This window comes from Oryx dammah, unplaced genomic scaffold, assembly GCF_014754425.2.
Source record: "Oryx dammah isolate SB20612 unplaced genomic scaffold, SCBI_Odam_1.1 HiC_scaffold_27, whole genome shotgun sequence".
Lineage (NCBI taxonomy): Eukaryota > Metazoa > Chordata > Mammalia > Artiodactyla > Bovidae > Oryx > Oryx dammah.
This window is the reverse complement of record NW_024070211.1, coordinates 20,049,312-20,060,370: the sequence shown is the minus strand read 5'-3', so window position 1 is coordinate 20,060,370 and position 11,059 is coordinate 20,049,312. Positions and strand designations below refer to the sequence as shown.

General features: G+C 42.1%; 1 protein-coding gene across 7 annotated transcripts in view; it reads left to right on the top strand.

The window, feature by feature from the left end:
* The first annotated feature begins 1,461 nt into the window (after positions 1-1,461).
* AGFG1 (ArfGAP with FG repeats 1) overlaps positions 1,462-11,059 on the top strand; it is a 76,732-nt gene continuing 67,134 nt past the window's right edge. For 4 of the 7 annotated variants that reach the window (XM_040228446.1, XM_040228444.1, XM_040228442.1 and 1 more), the window contains exon 1: positions 1,463-1,885. In XM_040228446.1, coding sequence (XP_040084380.1) covers positions 1,719-1,885 — 167 coding nt within the window. In that variant the 5' untranslated portion in view covers positions 1,463-1,718. Of the gene's footprint in view, positions 1,886-11,059 lie in introns of all 7 variants that reach the window. The other 3 variants (XM_040228443.1, XM_040228447.1, XM_040228445.1) reach the window with 3 other exon arrangements.

Sequence of the window (11,059 nt, the reverse complement as noted above, 5' to 3'; positions counted from 1 at the left end):
CACTGTCTGAGTCACGAGGGGAGCCTAAGTTAAACATTCATTGGCCAAGCCAAAATCTGTCAATCCTTTTCTCTTACTATTAAGCACGTTATTATTACTAGTAATATTAAGTCTCATTTGGCCGACGTGTCCAGTCACTTTGACTGGAGATCTGGAGGCTAGCCTCGACAATAGGAAACCTGGATTCTAATCTTACTTTCCTATTCACTGGCTGAGGGACTCTGGACTCTCTGGGTCTCCCTGGATACTCCGTGGAGAATGATTTTTAACATCCTGCTGGCGGTGGATTCCTGGAGTGATTAAGAGATTTGAGTTCTGCAGTCTGACTGTCTGGGACAACCCATGTATATCCAAGGGTAAATTTACTTAATCCTCCAGAGTGTTGGCTTCCCGATTGTAAGAACCATAAGGCTTACCCTTAAGAGATCTTGTGAAGATTAAGTGAGATACAAATGCACTCATTCCATAAATACTGAGCATCCAGCCTGCAGGTCTGGGAGGGGCAGGGAGTGGAGCAGAGAAGAAAACACTGGGGTCCAGGTCGTTTGGAGCCTAAAGGGAGATCCCAGGGAAAACACAGTAAACACTAAAGAAGGAATAGGATTTTATTTACATTATAACAGTGGGTCAAAGGTGGGGGTCTCTGATAAGATTAAGGGAGTGAGCAGGGCTTGAACTCCCTTAATCTCTTCTAGAGTAGAAGGAACAGGATTTTAAATAGCCAGAACTATGAAGAAAACACAGCACAGCCATTTCACTGAGGGTGACTTTCCTGAACGTGTAAATTATTCACGTGGAAATGTTGCAGATCCTCCGGGCTGCAATATTAAGTAGGTTGATTGGGCTTAAAGAAGTTGCCTGCAGTGGGTGCATGGATGACATAGCCTCCCACGTGTAGCAGTGGTTCTTAGCCAGGTGGATTGCACCTCCCTCTACCATGACTCCACATTTAGCAACGTCAGGGAATTTTCGATTGCCACAACAACACGGCATGGGGTGGGGAGGTCATTCTGGCATCTAGTGGGTCAAGGCTAGAGATGGTGTTCAATATCCTACACGGCACAGGACAGCCTCCACACCAAGAAATCCTCTAGTCCAAAATGCCAACGGAGGCATAGCGGAGAACCCCTGCTATAGAGTGTACAGCCCCGGCAAGGGTTCCTGACTCAAGAGGAAGCTTACTCTGTTCGGGATTCAAATGGAAATCCCGTGTGGCCGAGTAGATTAGGATGAAGTGAGAGAGTAGCCTGGGCTAGACGGATGAAGAGCTGTTTAGGACACAGGGTGATGAACTCTGAATTATGGGGAGGAAGGCAACCCAAGTAATGCGCTTTGCCTGCAAGTGGGGCCGCAGTAACTCCTCCCGGCCAGCAGAGGGCGCCAGCCGACACTTGGCCTCAGGCCGCCCGGGGCGGGCCTCTTCTTGCCGTCCCCCCTTCCTCGTCTTTTCCCCTCAGGAGAAGTCGGGAAGGCGGCGGCGGCGGTTGTCCCACGACTGTCGGGCCGGCTCGCGTGGCCCGTCAGCCCGCGCTCCGCGGCGTGTCCTTCTCGCGCTCAGCCCGGTCGAGTCGAGCCGCAGCGGCCCGGGTCCGGCGCGGGCGGCGCGGGCTGACGGAGGGCGGCGGCCGCGGCCAGGGCGGCCGGTGGGACCGCGGGGTCCCCGGCGCAGCGCCGCCCGGCTCCCGGCCCTGCCGGCCTCCTCGCTCGGCGCCGCGGCCATGGCGGCCAGCGCGAAGCGGAAGCAGGAGGAGAAGCACCTGAAGATGCTGCGGGACATGACCAGCCTCCCGCACAACCGAAAGTGCTTCGACTGCGACCAGCGCGGCCCCACCTACGTGAACATGACGGTCGGCTCCTTCGTCTGTACCTCCTGCTCCGGCAGCCTGTGAGTGCGGGGCGGCCGGGCGGGCGGCCGGCCCTTCCTCGGGCGCGGGGGGCGGTTGGCCGGGCGGGGGGCCTCACGGGGCTCGGGGCCATGGGCCGGGATGCGCTGGGCCCGCGGGGCCGGGGATGCGCTTTCGGTTTTCGCCGGGCGAGGGTCCAGGCCCGGCGTTGTGGGGGGCGGGGTGGGTAGCGTTGGTGGCTGGGGCGTGGGCGGGGTCGTGGTTGGGAGAGGGCGCCCGGGGTGAGCATCTCTGGTCCCCGCGGAGCCGGCGCCTGCCCGCCTCCCTCGGGCCTCCGCTAGCCCGGGCGCGCCGACCCGATGGAGCTGCAGTGGGAGGAGGCTGGGAGGGCCTCGCGGGTCCTTTGTGTGCCCCGCCTCTCTGCCGGGGCGCGGCGGTCCCTAGCGAGGCACCTGCTGGGCCCCCGGTAGAGGGGTGGTGGGTAAGGCCGGGGTGGGAGAGAGAGCAGGGACGCTTAGCCTGTTTTTTGGACGTTTAGCTTTTTTTTTTTTTTTCTTCTTTCGGCTCCAGAGTTCCTAGGACACTGAGAAAGCCAGCACTTAGAAATAGTAGCGGGGTTAAAATGTTTTGATGGCAGAGATGGGAATCCCAGGGGAAGAGTTGAGTGGAGGGGAGGGGGGTCTGCGTTTAATTGCGGGAGAGGGAGGCAGAGAAAGCAGGAGTGAGACTGTGGAACTTCAGTTTTATGACCCAAAGAGAGTCTTGAAGAGTTGGGGTAAAGTTTTAAATGGAAGTAAGGGCTGACTAGGAGCTGCGTCATTGTCCATGTGGTGGTGGTGTTATCTGTAAGATTTCTCCGTCAATATCCAAGTGTCCTGGCTGTACACAGAAACGAGAAGAGATGGAAAGACAGTATTGTTTCAGAAAAAGGGAGACTGCCGTCTTGAATTACTGGGATGGTTTATATTGGTTCTTCTTTTCTTCATTAAGCTGCTTTTTTCTATTAAGATGTTTGTTGCTGAGATTGAAGGTTTTTTCTTTTTTTTTTTTTTTTGAGAGTTTGCAGTTGATTTTGGAACTAAGTTGTTTTTATACACTAAATTATCTTGTAGTAAGTTACCAACGAAGAGGTAATTACTAAATGGTCTTAAAACCTTTGTTGTATCAAACATCTACGTAAGTTCTTTCTTTTGTTCCATTCTTTGAAATCAGTTATTTGATCTCCCCGTTCCCCTCCAGAAACTTTGTAAGATTAATCTTGAGGCAAAGTGTATAATATGTGAGAAAACTTGAGGTTTTTTTTTTTTTTTTCGAAAATGTAAGACATGCCCAGTAGTGTACGATTTTTTTGTCTTCCTAAGTTGGGCAAAGATGCATCATTAGTCTCCCATGATGATTATTTCTTTAACATGTTTATTGGGTGCCGACTAGGTTCTCTGTAAAGCCTTGGGGAGTGCTGATGAATTGAGCAAGGTCTTTTGTTCTCTTGGTGCTTACATTCTTGTTGGGGAGATGGTAACATAGTAAGTAATCAAATGAGAAAAATGTCAGGGGCAAGAGTGCACTGAAATAGTAAGGAGAGACCTTCTCTGAGAAGTCAGTTTTAGATTGTAGGATCAAGAAAGCACTCTGAGAAGTTGATAATTAGTGATGTTACTGAATTACAACAGAATCCTAGAGCTGGGTAGTGTTTAGGAGATAGTCTGGTTCATTCTTTTCATTTACAAATAAAAACTTCGTGGGCAACTTTGGTTTTAAAACAACGAAGGCTATATAGTCTAGTTTGTTTTGAGGGTACTGTGTGACTTTTTGCATAGTAAGTATGCTGTGTTTTTACTTAACACAAGGTCCATTAATACATTTAAAGTATTTGATTTGAAAAAATGTCCAGTCTCATCATTTCATGGCAAATAAATGGGGAAAAACAGGAAACAGTGGCAGATTTTATTTTCTTGGACTCCAAAATCACTGCGGACAGTGACTGCAGCCATAAAATTAAAAGATGTTTGCTCCTTGGAAGAAAAGCTGTGACAAACCTAGACAGCGTATAAAAAAGCAGAGACATCTCTTTGCAGACCAAGGTCCATATAGTCAAAACTATGGTTTTCCCAGTAGTCATATTGGCATGTGAGAGTTGGACCATAAAGAATTGACGCTTTATGAAGCATTGATGAAGACTTGATGCTTTCAAATTGTGGTGCTGGAGAAGACTCTTGAGAGCCCCTTGGACAGCAGGGAGATCAAACTAGTCCACCCTAAAGGATATCAACCCTGAATATTCATTGGAAGGACTGTTGCTGAAGCCCTAATAACTTTGGCCACCTGATGCAAAGAGCCAACTCATTGGAAAAGACCCTGATGCCGGGAAAGATTGAGGGCTGCAGGAGAAGGGGGCAACAGAGAATGTGAGGTTGGATGGAGTCATCACCTCAGTGAACATGAGTTTGAGCAAACTCCAGGAGATAGTGAAGGACAGGGAAGCCTGGTGTGCTGCAGTCCACAGGATCACAGAGTCAGACATGACTTAGGGACTGAACAACAACAATGTATATATTTACTCTTCTGGATATCTGACTTTTCTGTGTATCTGTTTATAAGTATGAATTTATTGCTGCAAATGTGTAATATGAAGAATTATTTACAAGTTTCTTCCTAGAATGTTTGCATTTCAGAAACATTGTATATGAGAGGCTATCTCATTATACATGTCAATTGTTCACTTGAATGGAATTTACTGTGTAACAGATAGGACTCCGTATCTGTTCAGTTGTAAATCTGCAAATATTTATTGCTTGGCCTGTTTCGTGTACTGTGGGAGGCACTGGTCCTGTTGGGATCCCACTGTATTTCAGGGGCTTGCATTCTTAGTATGGAAACAGTTACAATATATTGTAATACTTCATTTCTTTGAATGAGCTATCCACGAAATATGTAAATGAATAGGGAAAGCTTCACAGAAGACTTAATGGCTGATCGAAGACCTTTAAAGATAAGAGCCACGTGGCAGTGGCTTCATGTAGTGAAAGAACACATACTAATGCTTATGAACTGGATAAACTTGGTTTTGAATCCTGGCTCCACTTATTAGCTGTGTAGTGTTGAGAATATCACTCAGCCTTTATGAGTGTGAATTTTCTCACGTTTGAAAGGCAAGGATGAGGTTTACCTTATGCATTTTCGATGTAGGTTAATTTTCAATATTAGAGATATTGTGTGTCTGACATCTCACATGACTCCTGGGATATATATTAATAATAGCTGCCCAGTAGGTGAGAGGCATTATTAACGAAGGGGACAGGACATTCCATGAGTAGGGAACAATATATGAAAAATGATAAAATGAGAAGCACCTTTAATCAATTTGAATTCTTTAGATTTAACTCAGTGTGACTGAAGTTGGTTTAAAAATATGAGGGGAATGTATTGTTTGTCTTAAAATGAGACTTTATGCTCTGATTTAATGATGTTGCCTAGATTTCCCTCATTTAAAGATGGCTGCTCCCGGCTGCCTTAATTTATATTATTATTACAACTCTTCCAGAAATTCTACAATTCATTCTGGATTAGGTTAGGTCATATGATTGCATAGAACCAGTACCTTCATTGGATATGTTGTACGGTGATATTATTGGAATAACAAAGATCCCAAATAGAATTCCCAAATCAGAAATGTGGGATCCTTGTGGAGAAAGACTGGATAAATGTCTACTCAGAAATTCTGAAAGAACAATAATTCCTGAGGATTTTTTTCTTTGAAAAGCAATAATATAGGAAAATACTTCAGGAATAATAGCTATTGAGTTTAATGATAATTATGTATTTGATATTTAGATGATGTGCTGTAATTGAATATGAATTATGAAGTCAGATTTTGACTCTACCACTAGCTTTGTGACTTGAAAGTGAAAGTTGCTCAGTTGTGTCCAACTCTTTGCGACCCCATGGACTGACTGTACAGTCCATGAAATTCTCCAAGTCAGAATACTGGAGTGGGTAGCGTTTCCCTTCTCCAGGGGATCTTCCCAACCCAGGGATTGAACCCAGGTGTCCTGCATTGCAGGTGGATTCTTTACCAGCTGAGCCACAAGGGAAGCCCAAGAATACTGGAGTGGGTAGCCTATCCCTTCTCCAGGGGATCTTCCTGACCCAAGAATTGAACTGGGGTCTCCTGTGTTGCAGGTGGATTCTTTACCAACTGAGCTATTAGGAAAGCCCAGCTTTGTGACTTAGGGCAAAGTATTAAGCAAAGGCAAAGTATTGAGCAAGACCACTATGTGTAGGTTGGCCTGGATCCATCCCCTCAGCTTCTTTATTTGTGAGAAGAGGCTGATAAGATATAGATTTAAGTTTGTTCAGAGGATTAAATGGTACACTTTACTAAATATTAATTGAGTATATATTATTTTTGAGCATGGGGCTAAGCAGGGAATATACATACATGAATTGAGGCATGTTAGCTGCCTTTCAGGAACCTTGATGTGCCTAGAAAATGCTGATACACAATAAATGGTATCTGCTATTATGAATTTTAAGATAGTCACATGCCTTTTTATTATTTAGCAGTATCTTTGTTAAATAAATTGAACAAGTATCTTGTTAATATTACTAGACTCAGAGCTGATCTTTTATTCCTGTTTTTTTTTTTTCAGATGATTGCACTCTGTGCTTGTAGGATGGTTATTTAAAATATGTAACTGAATTAAGATTGTGAAACTTTAAAATAGACTTCAGATTTAGGTATATTAAACTGTCATTGAGGTAGAAAGGGTGTGTTCTAACAGATTGACTTGTCATTCTTGCTGCTTCTATCTGTGGAACTATTCAGACTTATAAATGGCATTCCATTGTAGCCAACATAAAATATTGCCTCATGTTAATGAACTTATAGTTGATGAAAAGACTAGGTTTAGACCAGATTATTTATTTTGCTGAGATTGTTAGCATTAATTAATTGGTAAATAATATAAGAATTGTTCTATACTTAAAAAAATGATTCATTTAGTTTGCAGAGAGAGTTTAGATAAAAATAAAAAATAACATTTGAGAAACATCTAGGCCAGCTGCTTAATACCAGTCCATTTATGTAGATAGTGCATTTAAACTTGGAATTTCACAGGTGGATAAATGTAAACACATAGTAACTTATACTCAATTTTGTGTGCATTTTGAGTCTTATGATAAATCTTTATTAATAAGAATTTTTACTTTAAAATTAAAGTTGGGCAATTGAAAACAGGCATTTGTTTTTATATATTCACTAGCATTTGAGTAGACTGACTCAAATACCCTTTTGGACCTCTATGTATAATATTCAGAACCTCATGGATGTCACAAGTGGCAGTTTACATCCTTAATTCCCTTTTCATGTTTTTTGGTACACTAGCAGTACTCTTGCCTGGAAAATCCCATGGATGGAGGAGCCTGGTAGGCTGTATGTAGTCCATGGGGTCACTAAGAGTCGGACACGGCTGAGCGACTTCATTTTCACTTTCATGCATTGGAAAAGGAAATGGCAACCCACTCCAGTGTTCTTGCGTGGACGGGGGAGCCTGGTGGGCTGCTGTCTGTGGGGTCGCACAGAGTTGGACACGACTGAAGCGACTTAGCAGCATCAGCAGCAGCATGGGTACATTCAGTGAAATATTTTGAGAGTGTAGTACAATTTCAGTTTAAGTGGGAAAGCTATTTTGATAACTTTTTCAATTGTGAAGGGCAGAGGTTTTTTTAAAGTAAATATTAAGTCCAGGCACTAGTACATGTATCCAGGGGATACAAAAATTAAAGTATTTAAATGAAAAATACGATAATAATTACTAGCTATAATTACTAAGTACTCTTGTGTCAGGCGTTATTCTAGTAACAGTCATAAAGAAAAGTAGTGTAATCCTTAACAACTTTAAATTGTAAAGTTACCTTACACTGTAATGCTTATTATAAATTGTTGTGAATTCTGTATTTGGGGGATTTACATGGTGGATTTTACTTCATTGGATATTAAAGGGCAGGACAGGTAGTTTATTAATATATTGTGTATTTTTGTGTTTTAGAGTTATGTCATGCTTTTCTTTAGTAGTTTTAGCTAGCTTCAAATGTCTGCTCTTTGAATTTCTTCAGAAACTATTGTTATGTGTTGTGAGTGTGATGAGTTCTGGTGCGATTGGTTCTGATATTGATTCTTTTGAATTTGGCACATCTGTCCTGTCAGGAATTAATTACTTTGCTATTTTCTGTGTTTGAACTGTAATTAAAACCCCTCATCCCATGTGTTCAGGATTGATAGTGGTTAGATTTATCCAAAAAAGCAGTGAAAAAAGACAGTGATAGTCTTTAGGTTTATCAAAAAAGACAATCATTAAAAAACATACAGATAAAATTTAGGTTTTTGAATTTTAGCATGTAATTGTTAATTTGCCAGAGCATTATGTAACACCTAGGACTTTTCTTTGAATATGGTTCCACTGATGAGATTTTTGTCCCTTTGATATAACTTAGACTCACTTTGTGTTATAAAAGATTTTTAGAATTTTGAGCTACTTTTAAAGCAGTTTGAGTGCTGAATTGCTCTAGATCTCTTTTCAGTTTAGATGTTTTACATTTCTTGTCTACAGTTGAGTAACAGCTTTTCATAGTGACTATTTGGTGGAGTTTTTAAAATACTTCATTTTCATGGAAACAGTTCTTACTCAAGTATGATTGTTTTATATAATGTTTAATTAAACTGTATATCTATCAAATAGAGCTTCCCTGTTGGACCAACCACCTGCCAATGCAGGAGATTCAGATTCTTTCCCTGGGTGGGAAGATCTCTTGGAGAAGGAAATGGCAACCCACTCCATATATTCTTGCCTGAGAAATCAGTGCACAGAAGGAGCCTGGCAAAAGAGCCTGGACAGAAGGTCCATGGGTTCTCAGAGTTAGAGATGACTTAGCAACTGAACAACAACAAAAACCTGCCAAATACTATACCAAGTAAATATAGTTTAGTAGTATATGAAACAACTCTAGATAAGCATAAAACTCAGTTAAAAGGAGCAAGAGATAGGACCTTCTAGCATGAATGTTCATTGTGGAATAGGCGTTTGCTGTAGGTTTTTTAGCAGGAAAGATAAATGTGGATTCATTCAGCAAACTGAGAGAGACTCTTAAGTGTTGTGAGCACCTCCTGTCTTGGTGTCCCTTGGCACCCAAGGGAGGGTGACATCATTTGACCTTAACTTGCTACCACGGCATTTTTATAGTTTGTCTATGTTCTCCTTTCATTAGTCTGTGAATTTGGTTCAGTGTGCTTGTAAGCACTTTGACCTTTAATCAGTTTTGAAGTAGTGATTGTGTCATTTATCTAATTAAATTTATATTAAAATTTTAAATATTAGTGAGTTGTATTATAAATAAGAATTACAGCATTCTTTTAAGGAACTTGCTGACCTTTGGACCTCAATTTAAATATTTTGCCTCTTTAGAAACTTGTGTATCTAGTTTTAGTACACTCTTTGGAAAATAAGCAAATACTGAAAGTGATAATTTTCTGTCTTTTTTGTACAACATGTATAATGCTTACATTCTTAAGAAGCTTCTGTGGAGATATTCAGTACTAGGTGCCATTATCTTGTTTTTTTCCCCACTCAGTAATGCATTTCCCAGGTCCACCTGATCAAATCGATAGTTGTCTAGGAATACACACCTTGGATTCCTCTACTGTATATAAAAAAGATAAATCGTTCATAACTTTGGGTACTTTGTTCCTCCAGGTTCCTCCAGACATCCTTTTCAGCCTCACTCAGGAGAGCTGTTGCCCTAAAAACACCTTCTTGGACATGATTAGAATGAAATTTACTAACTTAGAGGAGGGGTGGGACCTTATTTGAATTGTTCTATATATGGGGAATGAATTTTTTTTTGTTTTGTTTTGTTTTTAGGTTAGAATGTGTTTTTCCAAAGACTCCTGTGTAAAACATGGTCTCCTTTTGATTGGTATCATAACTGTCTTTTACAGGGAAGGAAGTCATAATTACTCTTTACTTTTATTCTAGTTACTTAGCTTAAGAGATGAATTAACAAATTGGAGCATGGTGTAAGAAAATTAGTTAGGATGATAAGGAGATTTGAAATTCTGAATGAGCGGAATATCTCCAGGGACCAGAAGTATATTAGCTTAAAGAAGAAAAAACTGGGGAGTGAGGGTATGGAGCTGTACATGAGGTCACTATCTTTGAGTAATTTAAGGCCTTTATGCAGAAGAGCTTCCCTGATACCTCAGTTGGTAAAGAATCTGCCTGCAATGCAGGAGACCCCGATTCGATTCCTGGGTTGGGAATATCTGTTGTAGAAGGGATAGTCTACCCACTCCAATATTCTTGGGCTTCTGTTGTGACTCACCTGATAAAGAATTCTGCAATGCTGGACACGGGTTCAATCCCTGGGTTGGAAAGATCCCCTGGAGAAGGGAAAAGCTACCCACTCCAGTATCCTGACTTGGAGAATTCCATGGACTGTATAGTCCATGGGGTTGCAAAGAGTTGGACAGGGCTGAGCCACTTTCACTTTTTATGCAGAAAAGGTAATAGGTTTTATTCTGTAGTTCAGTTCAGTTCAGTTGCTCAGTTGTGTCCGACTCTTTGCAACCCCATGAACCGCAGCATGCCAGGCCTTCCTGTCCATCACCAACTCCTGGAGTTTACTCAAACTCATGTCCCTTGAGGTGGTGATGCCATCCAACCATCTCATCCTCTGTCGTCCCCTTCTCCTCCTGCCCTCAATCTTTCCCAGCATCAGGAGCTTTTCAGATGAGTCAGCTCTTCACATCAGGTGGTCAAAGTATTGGAGTTTCAGCTTCAACATCAGTCCTTCCAGTGAACACCCAGGACTGATTTCCTTTAGGATGGACTGGTTGGATCTCCTTGCAGTCCAAGGGAGTCTCAAGAGTCGTCTCCAACACCACAGTTTAAAAGCATCAATTCTTCCATGCTCAGCTTTCTTTATAGTCCAACTCTCACATCCATACGTGACTACTGGGAAAACCATAGCCTTGACTAGACAGACCTTTGTTGCCAAAGTAATGTCTCTGCTTTTTAATATGCTGTCTAGGTTCTGTAAAGGGAGTTACAAGACCAGGTATGGAATCATAGTGAAACATACATGTTTAGGAAAAGAAGAGGGATTTTTCTTGTAGTGTTAGATTCTAAAAATTCTAATTCTTGCCCCATTTCTGCATTAAA